The sequence below is a fragment of the Neovison vison genome, chromosome 13 (assembly GCF_020171115.1).
Source record: "Neovison vison isolate M4711 chromosome 13, ASM_NN_V1, whole genome shotgun sequence".
NCBI classification, from domain to species: domain Eukaryota; kingdom Metazoa; phylum Chordata; class Mammalia; order Carnivora; family Mustelidae; genus Neogale; species Neogale vison.
Window position 1 is genome coordinate 3,354,073 of NC_058103.1, and position 24,596 is coordinate 3,378,668.

A 24,596-nucleotide genomic window follows, 5' to 3' on the forward strand; every position below is an offset into this window, starting at 1 on the left:
CCCGGGACACTGGGATCATCACCTGAGCCACCAAAGGCAGACACTTAAGGACTGAGCCACCCAGGCACCCCTAAAGAAAATCTTTAAAAATAAAAATAAAAATAAAAAGAAAGAAAAGAAAAAGATTCTGTTTTCCCCTCTCCCTCTGTCCCTTCACCCACTCCACATGCTTTTTGATATGAATAAAATCTTTTTTCAAAAAATTGTAAAAATTCCATCATTATCTAACACAATTATTTTTAAAAACTCGAATGTCCTATGGAAACAACCAAGGAGAATTATCTGATCTTAAATTATGATGGATAAAGTTACGTATCACTCCAATTCTTTAAGAAGTACACAGACTGTACAAACCACAGGCTTTTTTGGCAAGAACTTAGCGTTACGGAAAGCACAAGTAAATGAGTTATGTTTCGGGTAACATCACTTAAAAAGGTAGAATGTGCATGGGACTCATCAAGGAAATTTACAAAATTCCTAAAGCTTAGACATTTATGGAACTACTCTTACCGTGTACAAAACACTCTACTAATAGCAGGCCAAAATACAGAGGAAAAACAAACTGATTTCCTCAATCAGCTTGAAGCAACACACAAGTAACAGAAAACAGAAATACATAAAATAATACATAATATGACAGTACAGCATGAATCCAAAATAACCAGTAAATAATGACGGTAATGATGTTAAGATAAGCTTCCTGAAGTTTCAACAGCTATATTGACTGAGTAATAACAATAGCTAATATTTGAGAATTTACTATGTGCCAGCCACCATTCCTAGCTCTTTGCAAGGATTATCTTTTTAATCCTCTCCAATAATTCTATTATCACTCCCATTCATAAACGAACTGAGGCCCAGAGAAGAAATCTGGCTGAGTGACACAGCCGGTAAACAGCAGCAACAGGGCTTACAGATGCGCAGAGTAGCTCACCCCAGGACTGTGATATTGAACCGCTGTCTGCTATCCGATCTCTTGAGCAAAGGACACACAGAGGGAGAATGGCTCAGATAAGAACCGTCGGCACAGGGGGCGCCTGGGTGGCTCAAAGGGTTAAGCCGCTGCCTTCAGCTCAGGTCATGATCCCAGGGTCCTGGGATCGAGTCCCACATCGGACTCTCCGCTGAGCGGAAAGCCTGCTTTCCTCTCTCTCTCTGCCTGCCTCTCTGCCTACTTGTGATCTCTCTCTGTCAAATAAATAAATAAAATCTTAAAAAAAAAAAAAAAAAAAAAAGAACCGTCCACACAGCACAGAGAACTAAGCAAGGAAGGCAGGCCAACATCGTCTATGTCGCTTGAATAAAGAAAATAAAACTGGGGTTGATGAAGGAAGTGATGGAAAGCAAGGGTAACAGGCGAATGGATGCCTTGCCAAAGGCATCATTTGCTTCTATATTCTTGTTCCCATCCGATGGACTAAATGTCCCAAGTATCACTAGTCAGAGTCTCAAACTCAACTGTGAAAAAGGGAAAAATCGAGCTGAAAGTTGCCACAGTAACCTGAGCTCACCCACTCCTCCCTCCTCTAGACACTGCAGGGACTCAGGACACCTTGTGATCTTGCATATTCTATTCAGAGCAAGAGGCTGACACCATAAGGTAGGTTGAGGACAAAGCTATAACCTCAATACAGTTAAAAAAAAAATTATTATCCTAACAATTGCAGCAGCAGCATTAGTACTACAAAGGAAACGTGGTACCAATTTCTCTCTCGTAACTCAAACTGAGCATACCAAAATTTTCTTCAGGAATTTGATAAATATCGTGGCATCTTTTTTTATTATTAAAATAAGAAATGAGTTATCATTGTAACTCACTGAGAATGGAATTGAGCTTAAATCATTTAAGTAAAGCAATTCTGCCATCTGGTGGGCACAGATATTACTACAGGTGACATTTCAACGATCCCTCTGAGCATCTTGGGGGGTGTGGGGGCATAAGAAACAAGATAAGCCACAGAGACTCTGCAAGAATACAATATAATGAACCAGTCCATTCTAGTCAGTAATAAAATGCACTTTATGAAAATCCTGTGTCTCAATATAGTTTTGTTAAAATCCCACTTTACAGAAAAAGCGCCCCTGGGCACTCCAGTAAATACTACAAAATCCAACTCAGTCTCATAGACAGTCTGATCATGTGGAAATAAGAAATACAAACACCTTCCCACGCCACCTGTACTTAAATTCAGCTTCTGGCATCCATTCTCACCTAATCTGCACTCTTGTATTCCCCCTCCTTTCCGTATCCACTGGTATGACTCTAAGTTCTAGCCCTGCCTCCCTGTGCCTCCTTTCCTCATCAGCAGAAGACTGAATTGACCATTATGATCTTAAAAGTGGTTCCAGGGCTAACATTTCACGAGTAACTAAAAAACTTGGTAGGGGGGCACCTGGGTGGCTCAGTGGGTTAAAGCTTCTGCCTTCGGCTCAGGTCATGATCTCAGGGTCCTGGGATCGAGTCCCACATCAGGCTCTCTGCTCGGCGGGGAGCCTGCTTCCCCTTCTCTCTCTGCCTGCTTCTCTGCCTACTTGTGATCTCTCTCTCTCTCTGTGTCAAATAAATAAATAAATAATCTTAAAACAAAAACAAAAACAACCACAGCACTTTCTATTAAAAACAAAAAACAAAAACAAAAAAACAAAACTTGGTAGGGCTCTCAGGATCATGAGATTGAGCTTTGCATCAGGCTCCACACTCAGCAGAGAATCTGCTAGAGATTCTCCCTATCCCTGTGCTCCTCCTCTTACCCCCCCCACATATATGCATGTGCATGCACTAATAAAATCAATCTTAAAAAAATTTTTCAGGGCGCCTGGGTGGCTCAGTCATTAAGCATCTGTCTTCAGCTCAGGTCATGATCCCAGAATCCTGGGGTGCAGCCCCGCATCGGGCTCCCTGCACTTTGGGGGAGCCTGCTTCTCGTCCTCCTCCACTCATGCTCTCTGTTGCTATCTCCATCTCTCTCAAATAAATAAAATCTTAAAAAAAAACCAACTCCCTCCCCATGCCCGTCCCCCAACTCAGGTGCATGCGCTCTCTAAAAATGGATAAACAATCCACCTTCACTCCAGTCCTCATACACCTGTGAGCTGCTCAGAAAGGCACAGGTAGGATATCCCGTATTTTACAAACTGATCATCACTAGAATGACATTTAGTTGTAATCAAAACCACCTTTCTCTTAAAAATGCGCAAAGCCTATGGCAAAGAACGGATGAGCATAGTGACACACTATCCCCTTACACCTCTCACACTAAGTCCCTGAGCAGGCAACTGTGTCCTCAAAATAATTTCATTTGCTCTCATGCGTGTTTTTCGTTTACAGCACGAGCTGAAGGAAACACACTCCAAACAGGTCTGTATCTCCCTGAACGGAAGGCAACACCCCTGACGCAGACCCTAGCAGGCAGCACTGTAAATAGCCCTGCATCTTTGGCTTCTATCAGGAACCTGGGAGCTAAATCCATTTCCTCACCTATTTGACAAGAATGAGATCATATATCCTGCTCAAATTCTTTACACAAAGTAGTAAAGCAGTCAAGATATACAAATGTTAAGTCTTAAATAAATCAGTTCCTCCATAAACGTGTGAGACTCAGTTAGAGATGGGGTGGGGTGCACTTCCCTACCACAGAATTAGCTTATCCAGAGAAACCCAGCCCTGGAATCCCAGGAGGGCTGTGCCGCAGTCCGGAAGTTCCCAATCCTAAACAGGGAAAACCAGCTGGTGAACTCTGAAATCCTGACTCTTGGGCGCCCCCCTCCTTCGTCTACACCCGTGCGTATACACGCATGTAAGTTCACGTGTGTCTATGTGCAGAGACGTGTGTGTGCAATTTTTATCACACAGGATGGGCACAGAGAAAAGCACACACATAAAGGCCCGGTTTGGTGACTTTTCAGAAAATGAACACACCTGGATCAAGGAAAGAACTGACTACACTCAAGACGTTTTGGTTTACTTTCAATGCCCACAGGTGATTCTGAGAATCATGAATTAGAGCATAATATTATATGAGTTTGATAACATTCCCCATTTCAATGTGATAAAAAGCACCTCAACAAGCACAAAATTCTGAAGTTTATATTAAAAAGATTAGACACTATGAGGACCACAAAAGAAATGTGCCTTTTATGTTACAACTATATAAAAGGAGGTTTGTGAATTTCAATCATGCAAAAAAAATTTCCTTTCAGTGACTGCACAGAAGCGCTCTTTTAAATTACGGACTTCAGGGGCACCTGGGTGGCTCAGCCGGTTAAGTGTCTGACTTCAGCTTGGGTCATGATCTCGGGGTGCTGGGATCCAGACCAGCATCAGGCTCCAACTCCGCAGGAAGTCTGCTTGTTCCTCTTCCTCTGCCCCTCCCCCCTGTTCTTGCTCTCTCTCAATAAATAAAATCTTTAAGTATAAGTAAGTTAAATAAATCACCAACTTCAAGCTCCCATCCTGCAGCGGAGGAGGTGGTCAGAAGGATTTACAAGGCTACGAGTCCTAGCGACTCCTCACAAACTGGTCTACAAACTTGAAGTATAGGGACATTTGTCTTTTAACCCTGCCTCTGCCACCCTGTATAGACCACGGTTCTTCCCTTAGTACAACCCATCATGTACAAGGATGCAAGAAAAAGGGATCCCTAAGTGAAACTACAATAGCCAAGGGAAGCACAAAGGGAGGCTGGGTTCTAGCAAGGGCACAGGAACACAAGGCTGTGCCCACAGGAGACTTGATGCAAGGTCACTTCCCCTCTGTGGGGCCTGCTTCCTCGAGCTCTGAAAATGGAAGGTCAACTGCACAGTGGCATTGTGAAAATGGGGGAGAGAGACAATGACACGCCTGTTGGGAGGGGGCAGGTTTTCCCACTCTAAGTCCTACCCACTTTCAATGCTTAAATCTCATGGGGGTGAGGGTGGGGGTCTCTTCATCCAGTAAAGAAACCCAACCTTTTGAAGCAAGTGGCAGAAAGGTGACATTTATAATTACTATACTTTATATTTGACCATTCTCCACTGATTCCACAGATCTTTGAGGCCCACTGTGTGCCTAGTGCTGCTTATACAGCCATGATTAAAACAGCCCGCCTTGGGTGCCTGGGTGGCTCAGTTAGTTAAGCAACTAACTTAGAGCCTTCGGCTCAGATCATGATCCTGGGGTCCTGGGTTCAACTCCCACATGGGGCTGTATGGAGAGGCTGCTTCTCCCTCTCCCTCTGTCTGCCATTCCCCCTGCTTGTGCACGCGCTCTCTCTCTCTGTCAAATAAATAAGTAAAATCTGAAACAGGACGCTTTCACAGAATTCCATCTGGCTGGAGAGAAATAATTACACAAATAATTAACTCCAGTTGTCCTAAGTGTCACAAAAGAACTATGAATGTCCTGAGCTGGGAAACCTGATCTGCAGAATCAAGGGAGGCGCTCTGTTCTACTGGAAAAGGACATTATAAATTCCTGCTTACTCATTTGTTATTTTTAGTAGGGAAAAACTGAAAAAAATAGAAATATTCAAGAATGGGGACATGGTTAAATAAATTAAGCTATATGATGCGAGTCAGTGATCAAAACTCAGTTTAATGTTTAATTCTAGGAAAATTAAAGTTGAAAAACTGTTATTTACAGTATGACCCATTCGTGCTTAAATTCAGAGTGCACAGAAGTGCACAGAAAGACATGAAAGCAAAACTTCAACAGTGGCTATACCACCTGAGAAGGTGAGGGTTTAGGCTATTTTTAATAATATAAACAAGCTTGTATGTATATATGTAATTTCTTTCCTGAGCTATTTGAGACTATCATAATTATGCCTTGTTCTGAAATACTCAGCACGTTTCTAAGAGTAGGTATGTTCTCTTACATAACCACAGAACAGTAAATTCAACATTTAAGCAATAATCTGGGTCTGTATTCCAATCTGACCAATAGACCCCAAAGTAGAGCACATTGTGCTCAAAAATTTCAAAGTAAATACCAGTTATCTCATCCCTACATATATATAACCAATACACATATTTTTTAAAATGTGGACCAAAAAAGTGGACATATATTTTTTAATAGAACCACAATAGCATTATCACACCTAACAAAAATAGCAAAATTCTTTGATATGAGAAACAGTGTTACAGTCACTGGGCTATCTAAAATGTGTGAGTGCAACAACAGCAATTACTGGCAAGAGCACGGAGCACATGAATTTCGCATTTTACTGGTAGCAGCATGAACCAGTCTGACCACTTTGGAAAATAATTTGGCATTGATCTCTCACAACTGAATATCTACATTCCAGATGGATATCAAGAACTAAGTCACAGTAAGTTGCCAGTAGTAACAGTTATAGAAATAAAAAACTGGAAGCAAAACAGAAAGGATAAATAAATTATAAAATAACAAGATGAAATTCTTTAAGTATAAAAGGATGAGGATCAGACACATTGGCATGACAGGGGAAGGTAACCCTTGAATTTTAGTGGAGGCTTCGAACACAGACTGTAAATCCAGCTCTGCCTTTTCTAGTAGAATCTGAACACTGACCCAACTCCCAAACACTTATGAATAAAAATGATAAAAATAATTTTTACGCACTAAAAAAAACCCCAAAAACCAAAAAACAAAATACACTTTTTTTTAAAAAAAGATTTTATTTATTTATTTGAGGAAGGCGGGGGCAGCAGAGGGAGAGGGTGAAGCAGGCTCCCTGGCTCAGCAAGGAGCCCGATGAGGGACTCAATCCCAGGACCCTGGGATCATGACCCGAGCCGAAGGCAGATGCTCAACCAACTGAGCCACCCAGGCGTCCTAAGAACCATCACTTCAGTCACAAGTATCAAGGTCTCTGAAAGCCACTTACTTACAAAAAGCTGAAAATCAAAGCCAGCATTAGCTTATCCTATCCTTACCCTGCACACATGCCAATCAAAGAACTAGCAGGTTAAGAATTTAAGTCCACTTCTCCCTCCTGTCAATGACCAGGGCAGGCTCCCATCAGACTGTAAGGTACACTTGGACAGGGACTTGTCAGACCGTCCGTTCTTATACTCCCCCAGTGCCTGGCACATACGTATCACTCACATATTTATGGAGTAAATGGTCGTCAGGCGAGTGGCAAAAAAGAAAATGCTGGAGGATTCCAGATGACCCAACGTGCAGAACGAAGAGCTGAAAGCCTGTATTTGCAAATCTCCCCACAGAGACTGTCCACAGCCCCGTCACCTTCTCATTCAATGGACAAGCATTCACTGTATCACCAGGTGCTGAGAGGGCTGACAAGAGCGGAGCAGACATACCAAGCTTACCACCGGTTTTTAGCAGCGGGACACAAGTACACAATACTCCGCCGGGTGCCGACAGAGGGAACGCAGGCGATGGAGCAGAGCAGGGCGGCCGTGACCGGTTTCACAGCGACTGACCACAGCGAGTGGTCAAGGAAAGCCACGCTCTCACTGACCAAAACCCACGACCAGGAGGACCTGCGGGAGCCATGCAGACGTCTGGGAGAAGAGCGCTCCCCACAAAGGGACAGAAACGCTCTGGGGAGACGCTGCGCATGGATTCCGAAGGGCTGAAGTGGGGTCAGGCTATGTAGGGCCTTATGGCCAGCTGCCGGGTATTCTGATTTTTATACTGAACTGGAGAGGCACTGGAATGTCTCAGAGATTCTTGACATGTACTATGCATTTATATGAATGTTAAAAAATTCACTACATCATCTATGAAACTTCTGCATACAATATAATTTTGAAAATGTGTTCTGAAGTCAAATACCCTGACACAGAAACATTTGTGTATGCGGTAGGTCTAAGAAGAGTCTCGTTCCAAGAAAGCTACAACTTGTTTTAAAATCTCTAATTTGAGTTTGCCTTTTGAAACCTCTTTCAATTCTACATGTCTAACATATTGTATATATGTTAAATTTTTTTTTATAATTAGCTTTAAAAAAAAATCACCCAGCTTGACGGTCTGTGCCATGGCTAATGATTTCCCTCCATGTCCATTTTAACACTAAGATGCGTGCTTACCACTGTACCAGTTTCTCGTTTTTATATAATGAAAATAAGATGGAATTAAACCTTAACTAACTGCAGAAGTACTGATTATATATAACTTAGAACGTACATGATGCATAAATGAGCAGGACCATCTGTTTCACGGATTCCCAGCAGCCAGAGTCACCTTGCAAAGGGCCACACCCAAGGGAAGTACAGCGGAGTCTAGGAAACCTGCTTCCTCAGGAAGCGACCCATGATGGGCACGGCTGCTCCGACTCACCTCTTACAGGCGAGTCCAACCACAGAAGTCATCCTCGGATTATCCGCTTTCCAAACCTAGCCTCTCTCCGGAAACTGCCTTCTCAGAGCTCTGTCAGGCCACAGTCTTGTATTACATTTGACCGCACTTGCTTTGGTAAACATTTTTTTTTTTCATTAGAGCAATAAAGTGAACCAGACTGGGAATAAGATCTGGCCTAACTATATACATTTCAAAGAAGACAAGACTATCCAGTAAAAAACACTTTCAGAGATTTCTTGCTACTAACGTGTCCACTTTGTTCTGCTAAATGTTCTGATGCTTCTCTACAGTCTGGGCCTTCGGTAGGTCAACATGTAAGGCAGGGTCACCAGGGGAATGGAGAGAGTTCCACGTACTACGCTCAAAGCAGCAGGAGCCCCTCAGAGAGAAGGCTGTCCTAAAGCCCTTGGGTTTGGACAAGCAAGGTAGGCATCTAGGGTGTAGACCAAGTGGGATGAGGAGGGAGTCCCCAGGGAAGGGCAGCCTGAAGTGGGAGCGGGGCGGGTGCTGACAGGTGGGAGGCGAGGGGGCACCCGTCCCCGTCCCCGCGGGGACCAGCGAAATGATGGTGTATCACAGGTGCCTTGCAGGTGTCGATAAAAATGTGTGCAAGGACTGGCGGAGTCGTGTAGGCACACGTAGACAGGGCAGTATTCTGCTTGCTTAAAGGCCTGCTGGGGAGGGGCTGGGGGGCTGGGAGGCTGGGGTAACCAGGGGACGGACATTAAGGAGGGCACATGAAGTGATGAGCACTGAGTGGTATGGAAGACCGATGAATCGCCGACCTCTGCCTCTGAAACCAGTAATACATTATATGTTAATTGACTGAATTGAAAAAAAAAATTTTTAAAAAGCAACAATGAAAATTTGGTAGAAAATGAAGTTGGAACCAAGAACTTTTTTATCACGGGTGGGTTTTAATAACCATCAAATAATAGATACTACTACTTTTCGACCTGGAAAAGAAAGTAGACTATTAAAGAGAGTAACAATAAGGGTCTGCTAAAGGCCACCTGACACCCACCCCACCCCACATTCCGAAGATCTCCCTCTCCTCTGAGCAAGTTCCCACAGCCCTGTCGCCGCCAGTCCGATCAGACCTCTCCTGAACAGCAGTGGCCCGGTGCGGGCCTCGGCTCTCTCAGCCGGGTCAACACCAACTCACGGCCTCTGGTCCCGGCTCCTCACTAAGCCACAAGGCCGTCTGGAGTTTCCCTGCTTCTCACCTCCCCGAGGACAACCTGTGTCACAGCCGGCAGGTCTCCACAACAAAGCGCTGCATCCTGTCCCCACATCCTCAGGCCGGCCTGGACGCAAACGCGTCTTCCCCCAAGTCTGCAGCGCCGCGGCACCTGTCCCGCCAGCAACTCTCACCCCCTCCCCGTTCGCCCCGACAGTCAGCTGGCTCCAGTGCTCCCCCGGTTTCTGCCCAGGAAAAGGGAGCGCCTTCTGCCAGCTCCCCCTGGGGGGCATCCGAGCACTAACAGTACACAGGAGATGCCTGATGCTAAAATTACAACTTAACTGTCCTCATCTCCAATTAGTGAACATCTTTCAATTTCTCTCACCATCTGCCCAACCTCCAGATTCTACCACTTTTTCAACCTTTACTCACTCCTTTGTCCCCTAAATCTCAAGCCATTGTTTCAGCAAGTAATTTTCCAGAATTATTTAATATAAACTATTTAATCACATTGTTCTCATCTATGCTACTTGAAATTATTTACATTTCTTCCACAAGAAAAGTATCTTTATAAGGCACATTTCCAGGCATACCCCAAAGACTGGATCCCTCACCACAGTTTTACTTAGACACAGCCCAAAGCAATTCATGTAACATCACTAATGCTTTAAGAATGTAATTATAGTTTATTAAATGAAGCAGCATATGAAGGCAGATGTGTGTAATAAATGCCATCTGGAGAGCAGAGGTTTAGCCCAAACTTGGCTACTAATTAGCTGTGGGATCTTAAGCATTTGATTTAACTTCTCTAGACCTCAGCTTTTGGCATCCAAAAAAGAACTGGACTAAAGGAAATACATATAATTACTTGTTTATATGTTCCTTCTTTCTGCATTAGAGTATAAGCTTCCTAAACCCCCTACTCCTGCTACAGTACCAAGCACACAAAGCTGCTCCATTCAGTATGAACCCAATCGAGATACTTTTGGAAAGAATGTGAAACTATGAGTCTAAATCTCACCTAGAAAAATAAATTCATGAGCCAGAAACACCAAAAAGAATAAAAATGGTACAAATCAGGAAACAAATCAATGAAACAAAATCAAGAGTCCAGATATAGAACAAAGTAGACATATAAGTTTAATATAAGTGAAAGGGGAAAGAATTAAATAGGTCCAGATTAGAACAGCATAATGAGAAGGGAGGAGGAGGGGAAGACACGTCGGTATCTATGTCTGCAACATGGAGCGGGGGGGGCTTTTTCAGTTTGACGGTATACTACAAGCCACAAACAAGGTTAATAAATTTAAGTATATATAATTCTAAAACACAAATTAAAAAATAAGTAAGATTTAACTGCTATTTAGAGAAGAATTAAAAGGTCAAAATATGAAGACACTCAATCCTCAGTAATAAGCAATGGAATCCTCTTCTACCCATTCAGCAAAATTTAAGAAACAATTAATATTCCCATACAGTGAGACACCACCTCATACCCATTAAGATAGATGCTATTAAAAAACAAACAAACAAACAAACAAACAAACAGAAAATCACAGTTCTGATGAGTCTGTGGAGATACTGGAGCCCATGCACTGTTGGTAGGAGTGGAAAACGGTAACAGCCTCTGCGGAAAATAGGATGGTGGTGTCCCCCAAAAATTAAAAAAAAAAAAAAAAAAAAAAGATCAAATCCAGCAATTCCACTTCTGAGTATATACCAAAAGAAACGGAAGCAGGTCCCCAAAGAGGCCTTTGCGCACCATAGTCCCAGCAGCAGCATTCCTGGGAACCAGAACCCAGAAACGACCCAGGTCAGGTGCCCATCAACAGATCATGGAGACAAAGGCGGTCTATCCAGGAGTGCAGTGGAATACTGTCCAGTCATAAAAACGAAGGAAACTGACACAGGCAACAATGGGGATGAAACGTGAGGCCACTATGCCGAGTAAAATAAGCCAGTCACCAAAACAGTACACTTCCACTTCTACGAAATACCCCGAGTGGTCAAATTCATTGAGTCATAGAGTAGAACGGTGGTTGCCACGTGCTGGGGGGAGGGAAAATGCAGACTGGGGTTCTTTAATGAGTACGCGGTTTCAGTTTTTCAGATGAAAGGAGTTCTGGAGGGAAGCCTGGGTGACTCAGTTAAGAGTCTGCCCTTGGCTCAGGTCACAATCCCGGGCTCCTGGGATCAAGACCTGCACCGGGCTCCCTGCTCAGCACATGCTTCTCCTCCGCCTGCTGCTCTCCCTGCTTGTGCGCTCACTCCCCGCCCACTCTGATAAATAAATAAAATATTTGGGGGGAAAGAAGCTCTAGGGGTTGGGTGCACAACAATACGAATGTACTTAATACCCTTACACACTTAAAAATGGTTAAGATCGAAATATAAATCAACATATTTCATTTGCTGTTATAATTTCACAATAAAATTTACTTGGAATTAATGAAATGGCTAATACGGTAAATTTTACACTGTATTTTACCATAATTAAAAATAATTTTTAAAAAAGTTTTAAGAAAAAAAATTAATATACCCAATAATAGGGACATTCTGGAAAAGCAGCACACTCCTTTAATGCTTCAGATGACACATGGAAAATATCTATAAATGTAAAATGTACACACCATTGGACCCAGCAACCCCATTTCAATGATATTCACAGCAGCACTGCTTACACATGCTTAACTATGAAACACCCATATTATATGACCTTAAAAAAAAGTAAGTGTAGGGGCACCCGGGTGGCTCAGGGGGTTAAAGCCTCTGCCTTCGGCTCAGGTCATGATCCCAGGGTCCTGGGATCAAGCCCTGCATTGGGCTCTCTGCTCAGCAGGGAGCCTGCTTCCCCCTCTCTCTCTGCCTACTTGTGCGCTCGCTCTCTCTCTCTCTCTCTCTCTCTCGCTCTGTCAAATAAATAAATAAAATATTTTTTTAAAAAAAGTGTATAGGGACTAAAAGATGCCCAGCATATTAACATAACACTGATTAACTTGACAGATGTAGAATATTTTTAAGTTCTGTGCATGTATTATTTTTTTTATTTAAAAGAAAACAAAATATATACTTATTTAGAGTGGCCAAAATCCAAAATACCGATAACAGCAAGTACTGACAGGCCCCAGAGCAACAGGAACTCTCATTCACTGCTGGCAGGAGTGTAAAATGACACAGCCACTTCAGAAGACAGTCTTGGTCTCTCTCAAATAAATAAATAAAATTTTAAAAGGGGTGCAGAAACCTGGTTGGCTCAGTCAGTTGAGCATCTGCCTTCACCTCTGTCTTGATCCTAGGGTCCCTCTCCCTCTGCCCCTCCCCAATGCTTGTTCTCTCTCTCTCTCTCTCTCAAATCAAATCAAATCAAATGAGACAGTCTTGCAATTTCTTACAAAATTAAAAAGTATTCTTAACATATAATCCAGCAATCCTGCTCCCTGGTATTTACCCAAAAGAGCTGAAAACTTATGTCCAAACTAAAAGCTGCATATACATGTCTATAGCAGCAATAAATTATATTACATTCATAACTGCCAAAACTTGGAAGCTACCAGATGTGCTTCAGTAGGTGAACGGGTGAACACACTGTGGTCCATCCAGATAATGGAATGCTGTTCAGCACCAAAGAGAAAACGAGCCATCAGGACATGGAAGCTCAAATGTATATTATTATTAATTAAAAGAGCCAATCTGAAAAGGCTACATACTACTTCCTTCCAGGTAAATGTCAGTTCTGGAAAAGATAAAACTATGGAGGCAGTAAAACGATCAGTGTTTGCCAAGAGTTACAGGGCTGGGAGAAATGCACAGGCAGATAGACCACAGAGAATTTCTAGGGCAGGAAAACTATGCAGTACGAAATTACAACAGCGAATACACGTCCTTATACTTCTGTCCAAACCTCCAGAATGTACAACACAAGAACGAACCTTAATGTAACCTAGGAAACTTGGGTAACAATGATGTATCAATGTAGGTTCACTGGTAACACGTTGACCATTCTGGTAGGAGAGGTCCACAGTGGGGCGGAGGGGGTTGTGCATGTGTGGGGCAAAATATCTGGGGAATCTCTGTACTTTCTACTCAATTTGGCTGTGAACCTAAAACTACTCTAGAAATTAAATCTATTCTTAAAAATGAAAAAAGAAAAAAGAAATAATGTATTTGTCCCTTGGCCTAGGAACTCTATTTCTACAGATTTATCATCCCTACAGCTTTTTAGTTTAAAAACCAAGGAAAAAAAGACTCTTAATTATAGAGCACTGATGACTACCAGAGTGGGGGTCGGGAGCATATGATGCAAGAAAACAGGTGATGGACACCTTGGGACGATGAGCACCAGGTGATCAAAATGAAAACTTAAAACAAGTAAGTTTATGGGAGGTCGGGGTACCGGGTGGTGGGTATTAGAGAGGGCACGGCTTGCATGGAGCACTGGGTGTGGTGCAAAAATAATGAATACTGTTTTTCTGAAAATAAATAAATTGGAAAAAAAAATCTTAAAAAAAAAACCAACAAGTAAGTTTAAACAAGAAAGAAGAACTGAAAGACTTCAAATATCCAGTTACAGAATGAATAAGTAACGGGAATAAAAGGCACAGCCGAAGGCATGCAGCCGGTGGCACTAGAACAGTATTTCACGGTGACAGATAGGAGCCACACGTGTGTGAGCACAGCGTAATGTACACAGACTTCTTTAATCACTACATTGTACATCTGGGAGTAACATAACATTGTGTGTCAACTATACTTCAATTTTGTAAAAATTATTAAATTACGGGACACTCATTACTTGTTATTTAAAAACTAGGTAACTGTAAATGTACTGAGGCAGAACAGAGTTCCAGATAGATTGTTAAGAACAAACTGCTGAAAAGCTCATACTTCGTGATTAAAAAATTTACATATTAATATGTATAAAAATATTGGGGAGGGCGCCTGGGTGACTCAGTCAATTGACCGTCTGCCTTTGGCTTAGGTCATGATTAGGGTCCTGGGATGGAGTGAGTCCCCCACCCCCCAATCACATCAGGGTCCCTGCTCAGTGGATAGTCTGCTTCTCCCTCTCCCTCTGCCTCTTCCCCCCAACTCAAGTTCTTTCTTTCTCTACTCCATTCTCAAATAAATAAATAAATAAATAAATAAATAATCTTTAAAAAAAAAAAAAAAAGGAAGTACATATATTTTACACAGTGACTATGAGGATGATTGTCTACATTATATATTCTGTGTTGTATGAAATTTCTACAATAGCATTCATTTTAATAACCACAAAATAATTTTGCAAACTTGCAGTAACACTAAGAAGCATAGCTCTAAAACAGCTACTTGAGAAGAAAGAAACCAACGCAAGAAAAACCAAAGATCTACAGGTCTCTTAACATGAGGGGTATCTGCCAGCAATCTAAACATGTTCCAAATCTCCTGTTCCTACGCAGAGTGAGAACCAATGCTGGACATCAAGACTTACATATTCTTTGAAAATGAAGAACGTCAAAAAGAAAAGGCTTCTTTTTTGCCCATATATGGTAGGGCAGGGAGCTGAGGGGAAATCATAGGTGTGCAAATGGAAAAAATTGTACCCCTGCCCACATTCACACTACAATCACACTGTAAGGCCTAATGGGGATTAGACTACCAGACAAGGACTGGAGGATTCCCAAAGCTCCACAAACAGGAGCCTACTAAGCGGAACCTAAGTCACGTCAGGATACCACATCGTGTTTACATCCTCATCCTGAAGCGGCTGGGCAAGTTCCCGATAACCCCACGCTCCATTCCTAGAGCGCATCCTAAGAAAAGACTAAGAACACAACAAAAACAAAAAATGAAAGAGGAAAAGTTCTAGGAGTCAGTTTTTCACTATAGCTTTCTTTTTTTAATTTTTTGTTGTTGTTAAGATATAATGTATTATTTACCCCAGGGGTACAGGTCTGTGAATCATCAGTCCTAACACAATTCACAGCACTCACCATAGCACATGCCCTCCCCAGTGTCCACCCCGCAGCTACCCCATCCTTCCTACCCCCTCTCTACCTCCAGCAATCCTCAGTTTGTTTCCTGAGATTAAGTGTCTCTTATGGCTTGTCTCTCTCTGGTTTCATCTTGTTTCATTTCACTACAGCTTTCTTTTATAACAGCCAACAACTCAGAAACAATGTAAATTTTCAAGAGAAGGAGATTAATAAATACATCCATCTACCCATATGATGGACATGGTAATTTAACAACCCATGTGGGAAATGCTTAGGTCAGTATCAGGAAAACAATACACAGACATATACACACCCACATCATCTCAATTATATAAGTATGCACACAAGAGAGAAAAAAGAGGACTGGGAAAAATCCCAAAACGTTTACAACAGTTATCTCTGGGTAATGGAATAATGTGTGTCCTTCTTTATAATTTCCTGTATCTTCTAAACTCTCAACAATATAGAAATGTTACTTGCATATTGGCTTTAAAAGTTTCAAGTTTTAAAGGCTTCCATTAAAACTGCGAACTTATTTTAGGCAATACCACTGTTTAAAAATCAACTAACTTTTCACATTCTGCTCTTTTCTTCCAGGTCTAGGAAAAATAAGAGAATATCAAAATGACATTCCGACTCCACAGATGTCAACAGGTAACACAACCACAAAGGGCACTGATGGACTGTGAACTGCAGGACCAGAAGGAGCGTGGCAGAGACCCAGAACACCGCGAGGTTACGAGCTCTCCCACAGAGAGGCACTCAGAGCGCGGACCAGGGTGAAATCAGCACACCTGGATACTGCTGCCGGCTTCACCACTCATAACCCCTTTGACTGTGGAATGCCATCTGCAAAATGGGGACAGAAATTTCCTCTTGGGGGACACCTGGGTGGCTCGGTTGGTTAAGCAGCTGCCTTCGGCTCAGGTCATGATCCCAGCTCCTGGGATCGAGTCCCGCATCGGGCTCCTTGCTCTGCAGGGAGCCTGCTTCTCCCTCTGCCTCTGCCTGCCACTCTGTCTGCCTGTGCTCGCTCTCTCGCCCTCTCTCTCTGATACATAAATAAATAAATAAAATCTAAAAAAAAAAAGAAAAAAGAAAAAAGAAATGTCCTCTTGGGCTGCTGTGAAGAGTGACTGCATTTCAGTGCCGTGCTTGCCACAAAGCTTAACTGAATGCTCATGATTCTGGATATTCGGTTCTGGGTACCATCGTTTCATATGGGGACTATGACCAACTGGATGGAACCAACCAGTAGTGCAAAAGCGAGACCCGAAAATCAAACCATCTGAAAAACACCTGAAACAACCGGGCTGGTTTCACCTGGACCGCAATGGTCAAGGCGGTGGGGCGACGGGACATCTGAAAGACTCGTCAGAAAGCAGGCCTATTTAGCAGAGTTCAGAAAAGTAAAGGCTTAAAAATTACAGAGAGGCACATTTTCAGCTTTCTGTCAAAGAGAGTATGTTCAAAAAAGGAACAGATTGCGTCTCTAAGTTAGTGCGAGTCCTCAAAGGGGAAACACACACAGGAAGTCCTTCAAAGGTCTTCCCCAGCACAGGAAAGACACCAGCCGTGCCAACACGCTTCCTTTCGCTATTTTGTTCTTCATTATGAACTCATTAAGCAGCAGCCTGATAGAGGCAAAATTAAGATATTCTTTTTTTTTTTTAAAGATTTTATTTATTTATTTGACAGAGAGATCACAAGCAGGCAGAGAGGCAGGCAGAGAGAGAGAGGGAAGCAGGCTCCCTGCTGAGCAGAGAGCCCGATGCGGGACTCGATCCCAGGACCCTGAGATGGCGGGACTCGATCCCAGGACCCGAGCCGAAGGCAGCGGCTTAACCCACTGAGCCACCCAGGCGCCCCAAAATTAAGATATTCTTAAAATCAGATTAGACTAAGATTATTTTATTACTGCTAAATTCAGCATTATTAAGAGTAGATGAATTTCTTGTATTCCATGGAGGGGACTGTACAAAAAATAATCGTTTCTGGTCAGAATTAAAACTGTTTCTTTACCATATGAGCTCTTTGCACCTTAAATGTGCTAACATGGATACTGAATATACAAGAGGAGAATATTTAATACATATCCTCTCTCATACTTATTTGACAGTGGAAACCGGTCAACATCTATTTTAATACTAGAAAACACACTTTGGGAAATCCTGATCAAAGCCTAAAAATCTGAGCCTTTACTCACAATTGAACAGTTTCCTGATAACATTTACCACTGGTGGCTTTCCAAGCCTGACCCTTATTTTAGAGCATTCATTCTTAACCTATTTTTGTCAAAGACTCCTTTGAAAATCCAGAAAAACAAACATACACCCAAAAAACCTTGCATGGGATTTCTAAGTTCACAAATCCCCATAAATTCCATCCATGAACCTCCACTGAAAAATTTTCTGAAAGGGAATTTAGTTTTTCTTCTCTAAGTTACAAAGCAAATTAAAACTTTGAAAATGCCAGACTTATGGTAATATATCTGATACAAAATTAATTTTGCTGGTATCATTTGAGCAGAGGGGAGAGAAAAGGTGAAAAATTAAATTCTGAATATATAATTAATATTACTAATAGCTATAGGACCCTTATCCCCCCCCCAAAATAATATTCAAATTAACTCAGGGTATTCATCCTAATATAATTTTAAACTCATAAAACAGAATCAGTTCAACAGGTCTCCTTCTAGCTAGGCTGAAGTCTTACAGTATAAATAAAGCCTGTTTCCAATAACATGCATCTTGCCCTTTGTAACCCTTCAATTAGAAATTTATAAAACTGTAAATTCCCAGCTGAGGGAGCTTTACACTGCATTATAATTTTCTTTCCACTCTAAGCTTTTCCTCCTAGTTACTCCAGAATTAGCCTATACAGCATTTTGAAAAAAAAGAATATTATGAAACCACTGGTTAAGAATCTTTAAGTCCTTATGACAAGACACAGTAAAGAAATGCACACTTTCAAACTTAGATGTAAGAAAACTATAATGTGTGTAGGAACTTTTAGCTATAAAACTGACTTTAAAACTTTGCATTAAATAAGAAGAGGGAAAATAAAAGCCCTTTAAAACTTACGTTTTGCTTCTGATAGATTCTGATTAGGTGACCAGACCAGCATGCCAAGATTGTCTCGTTCTTGACTGCGTCTTGCTAGTTTGGCTTGGGAGAAATAAAGAAAGAAAATTCTTATTATAATTTAACAGACATAATAAGCAATGATTAACAGCACCGTTCTGGTCTTTTAATCCTTGGAACATGTTGACACCACCCAGCTTTTACTGAAATCTGCCCCGATGGAACCTGCCCTTACCATCACGGGGTGAGCGTGGCCCTCAAGTCTGCCAACACGTATTTACTTCTAAGCCCTCTACTATTAACAAACAGATTTATTATTCTCATTTGCAAGGTGAAGAAATGAAACAGGTCATTTAGTAGAAGGTGGTAGTCAGGACTGAACTCAGGCACAACAGCTACATTGGCCAGGCGTTTAAGGCATTATATACAAAGACACTCTGCTTGCAGACATGGGACATCCAAAAGGGAAGCCTCAAAGATCCTTTTAAAATATGTATACTTCGGGGTGCCTAGGTGGCTCAGTGGGTTAAGCCTCTGCCTTTGGCTCAGGTCATGATCTCATGGTCCTGGGATTGAGCCCAGCATCATCAGGTCCTCTGCTTAGCAGGGAGCCTGCTACCCCCACTCCACCGCCCCCACCACTGCCTCTCTGCCTACTTGTGATCTCTCTGCTATACACATAAATAAAATCTTTAAAAAAATAAAAATAAAAAGTGTATACTTCATGTGTGCTTTCAGGACCTTTATCCTTCTCTGCCAGAGTAACTTTTTAGGGCCTTGACAAGAAGAATCCAAAGCTTCTTTTGACAACTTTATTAAAGAATAACCATTAAAAATACTTCATCTTAAAGCAAGCTTCCTTTATATTTTAAAAGATTTTACTTATGAGAGTGAGAGAGAGCACAGGCAGGAGAGCAGGTAGAGGGAGAAGCAGACTCCCCACTGGCACAGAGCCCAACAAAAGGCTCAATCTCAGGACTCTGGGATCATGACCTGAAACAAAACCAAGAGTTAGATGTTCAACAAACTGAGCCACCCAGGTGCCCCTGAAAGCAAACTTCTTAAATGTACTCAAATTCTTGAATATCTATGATACAAAATAGTAGACCAAAGGTTTAAAAGTGGCAGGTGTTGAGCTCACATGTATAACTGGATTAACCACAAGCAACAGTCTGATCTTCAAAAGGTACAGAGGAGTAGAGACATTAAGAGGCTCACTAACAAGCATTTTACACTGGTTAGGCCCAAACTCATTCATTCCAAAAGTATTCTTACCTTTGTTTTTTTCTTTTTCCTTTTTTAAAGATTTTATTTGAGAGAGAGAGAAAGAGAGAGAGAAAGGGCATGCCCATTAAAGGCTCACAAAGCCTGATTTAAGAATTCCCGTTTTCTATGAAAGTGCCAGATCTCTAACCTTTGATTTTATCTATTAGTGTGTTCTAGGTTTTAAAAAGAAAGAGATTTTTGGCAAAATCTAGGGGGCCGTTACATTAAGGAAAAACAATGGGATGGTGGAAGGGAAAGACCCAAAGTGTGGACACTATGAATCAGGCAAGGTGGGAACAGGGAATCCACATTGAAAAGGCAGAATTAAAAATGTCTTACTCACAGACAACATGATCATCTGTGTAGAATCTACAAAAAGTTACTAGAACAAATGAGTTTAGCAATGTTGCAGGAAACAAGATCAATAATTTTTTAGAAAATAAAAATCAAAATAGTTAATAAAAATCAAAATTAAAGAATACCTCTTTCAGGAGTTAATAAAAGTTAATAAAAATCAAAACTGAAGAATATCCCTTTCATCCCTACTCCTCCTTAGGGAACTGATACAACTAAACACTGAAAACTGTAAAACATTTCTGAGAGAAACTAAAAAAGATCTAAGCAAATGGGAAGACATACCATGTAAATGGATCAAAAGACACAATATTAACATTCTCTCCAAATTGCTCTACAAATGTACTGCAATCCCAGGCAAAAATCCCAGCACATGTTTTTGTAGGAACTGAAAAACATCCTAAAAGTCATACAGGAGCACAAGGTACCTAAAAGAGCCAGAGCAGCTTTGAGCAGAGCCAGCTGGAAGGCCCAATGGATCAAAGCTAGTTAAGATTCAGTAATGTGGACAGTGCTGCCGCAGCGCACAGGGAAGTGAACTAATGTAATGGAGTCCGGAAACAGAACCATACATACAGGGTCAACAATTATCCACAGAAGCGCAAAGGCAAAATCCAATGGAGAAAAATAATCTTTTTAACAAATGATGCTAGAACAATGGATACTCATATTTCAAAAAATTAACATGGGTCCATACTTTACATATACAAATACACAAAAATTAACTCAAAATTGATGATACAACTACATGTAAACCGGAAGTTATAAAACTGCTAGAGGAAAACATGAAAAAACCTTCTTGGGGTGCGTGGGTAGTTCAGTTGGTTAAGCGTCCAATTCTCGATTTCTATTCAGGTCACAATCTCAGGGTTGTGAAATCAAGCCCTGTGTGGGGCTCAGGACTCAGGTGAGAATCTCACCTGCTTGAGATTCTCTCTCCTCTGCCCCTCCCCTTGCTCCCACCCATGTGCTCTCTAATATAAATAAACAAATCTTTAAAAAAAAAAAAAAAAGCCTTCTGAGCTGAGGTTGGAGAAGATCTTAGATAAAACACCAAGAGCACAATCCATAAAAGAAAAAAAAATTGGGGCTTCATCTAAAGTAAGAACTTCTGCTCCTCAAGTGACCCTTTTAAGGAAACGAAAAGTCAAGCCAAAGACTGAGAAATTACAAATCATGTATCCGATAAAGCCTTGTATCCAGAATCTATAAAGAGCCCTCAAAATTCAACATTAAAAATGATATTGTTAAAGAACAAAAATGGGCAAAAAAATTTTGAATAAACCTCCAATATGCCTCCAAAGAAGGCGTAAGGACGGCAAATAAGCACATGGAATAGAAAATATACAAATTAGTCACTAAAGAAAGGCAAATTAAAACCATTCACAATTTCAAAACAAACCTATTAAGAGTATAAAACTGAGACAGACAAACAGTATCAAGGTTTGGCAATAATGTGGAGGAACAGAACATCTAGTAGGGGGAAAGTGTGGCAATCTCCTAAAATTGTCACATACTACTCAATGGAATAATTTTTCTTGGCAACTTCTCTTTAGAAAAAAAAAAAAGGAACTATTTAAACATACAAATGAATCTCAAAGTATTGAGTGATTACAAATAAAGGTGGAGGGGGGTAGAAAGAATTCTGTAGTGCTGGACAGGACTTGATGGTTAACAGTATGAATTCCTAGTTTTCGGTGTCCACTGAGAGGGCCTTGCTGCAATCCAGCAATAATGAGCACATCCAGCTCCCGTATCTCGATTCTAATTACCATTCACTTATAAAAGAAACCAGGTCTCCTTGGAGAAATGGGTGATTCCAGGACTATGACAGGAAATGGATAAGATGACCCTAGAATATCCTGTTATGCCAAAAGGTAAGAAAAAGTTCAAAGAATGATGGGCTCTGTTTCCCCCAGGGCAAATCTAGAACTTAAGCAAAAACTTAAATGACAGCAATAAAATAACAATCTGTGAGTCCACACTGATAGAAAACAAAAGGACAGACAGGTTGAGTAAAAGGGGAGACCAGAACAGTGATGTCAAAGTTGGAAGCTGCACACCGCTGTCTTACTGTAGAAAGGAAAAGTGTGCTGTTGGCAAAAAAACAAACAAAACAAAACAAAAAAAAAAACAGATACACAGATCAGTGGCACAGGAGGCAGTTCAGAAACAGACTCATATAAATAAATACGGTCAAACACTTTGTGACAGAGGTGCAAAAGCAATTCAATGCAGAGACGATTCAGTTCAACACCCGTTCAACACAGGGGATTTTCACAACTGGATCTCTGTATGCAAAAAAAGAAGAAGAAAAGAAAAGAAAAGTGAACGCTAGACCTACACTTCACACCTTATAAAAATTTTATTCAAAATGGGCATTCCTACACTGGAATACTACAGAACAATAAAAACAAACACACTCCTGATACACGGCCGTATCTCCCACACGTCACACCCAGTGAAAGAAGCAAGTCTCCAAAGGTTACATATTCTACGATTCCATTTGTACGACATTCTGGGAAAGGTGAAACTATAATGTTAGGAAAAAGATCAATGTGCCAAGGGTTAGAAGTAGGAGGAAGGCTAAGAACTGTACAAGATAATGTTTTGAAGAGATTTAACTATTCTGTACCCCAACTGTGATGATGGTTGTATCAACTATGCTTATTTCAACATTCACAATAAGTACACCAATTTAGACGGTGTGTAAACTGAAGAATACAAATATGATGAAAACAAAACAGTGTAGGGCGCCTGGGGGCTCAGTGGGTTAAGCCTCTGCCTTCGGCTCAGGTCATGATCTCAGGGTCCTGGGATGGAGCCCCCCATCGGGCTCTCTGCTCGACAGGGAGCCTGCCTCTCTGCCTACTTGTGATCTCTGTCAGATGACTAAATAAAATCTTAAAAAAAAAAAAAAAAAAGGCAAAAGAACCCAAAGCAGTGTCATTAATTTCTGGATTGGTACTCATGCCTTCTGAGGGTGCTAACTGTGAAGCTGCTCTCTTTGTTTAAGGTCAACTGCCACGTTTTAAAAACCTTAAAAAATAAGCCCAGACCTGAAGTAGAAGGATTTCAAGGAAACTAAAATCACCAGCTTCCGTGACCGGGGAGAAGAAAGAGAACGCACTAGTGAGAATGCACCTTCACACAACTACTTTAGAAAGTTGGCGTCGTATGATGAAGTATGGATACCCAGCAAACCAGCAATCCATCTCTAGATATAAAATACATAAAACAGCAATGTTTGTCGAATTATAGGTCAGACCTATGAAGTTAATTCACTGGTCCCTAATCAGCATTTTTTTAAAATTAAGAATACAAAGCATCAGCACATTGCTTAAGTATGTATATAAGCTATTAGTTAAGATTTCTTACACACACACACACACACACACACACTCTCTCTCTCTACTAGTTTGGTTCTCTGGAAAACTCTGACTGACTGACATGATTGTTACCAGAGGCTTGTTTGTGGTTCTAAAATACAGGAAAAATGTAAAAGTCTTATCAATGGGAATTGGCTAAACCATAGCATATGCAGTCAAAGGAATTAAATACAGAATATAAAATTCATCAGATGTGCAGGTATCAACAATTTTGATTCCAAAAAGTCAAAGGAAATATATAATACTATAATGTAAATATTAAAAATATAGGGCGTCTGGGTGGCTCAGTGGGTTAGGCCTCTGCCTTTGGCTCGGGGTCCTGGGATAGAGTCCCGTGTCCGGCTCTCTGCTCAGCGGGGAGCCTTCTTCCCCCTCCCCCTTTGCCTGCCTCTCTGCCTACTTGTGATCTCTCTCTTTCTGTCAAATAAATAGAGTCGTAAAAAAATATATATATATGAATATATATATATATATTCATAAATATATAAAACTGATGCTACATGTTATTAGGGCTACATACATTTTTTTTTTTTTTTTTTTAAGATTTTATTTTGGAGCACCTGGGTGGCTCAGGGGGTTACAGCCTTTCCTTCAGCTCAGGTCATGATCTCAGAGTCGTGGGATCGAGCCCCACATGGCGCTCCCTACTCAGCTTCCACCCCTCTCTCTGCCTGCCCCTCTGCCTACTTGTGATCTATCTGTCAAATAAATAAATAAAATATTAAAAAATAAATAAAATAAAAGATTTTATTTATTTGAGACAGACAGACACACACGCGCACACATATATATAGAGAGACAGAGAGAGAGAGAGAGAACGCAAGCAGGGCGAGTGGCAGAGGCAGGGGGAGAAGAGGTTCTCCTCGGAGCAGGGAACCCAATGCAGAACTCGATCCCAGGACCCTGGGATCATTCCATGAGCTGAAGGCAGTCGATTAACAAACTGAGCCACCCAGGCACCCCAATGGTACACACATTTATAGTATAAAATGTGCATGACAAAAACATTAAAAACTCCAGAAACGGCCACTCGAAGAGCAGATGATCTTGCTTGGCCTGTTA

The 24,596-nt window shown here is 41.4% G+C and overlaps 1 protein-coding gene across 1 annotated transcript in view; it reads right to left on the reverse strand.

Moving 5' to 3' along the window:
* The window catches only part of RCOR1 (REST corepressor 1), a 122,666-nt gene that overhangs the window by 27,744 nt on the left and 70,326 nt on the right, over positions 1-24,596 (reverse strand). The window contains exon 3 of the mRNA XM_044230713.1: positions 18,526-18,609. Within this exon, the coding sequence (XP_044086648.1) occupies positions 18,526-18,609 (84 nt within the window). The remainder of the gene's footprint in view (positions 1-18,525; positions 18,610-24,596) is intronic.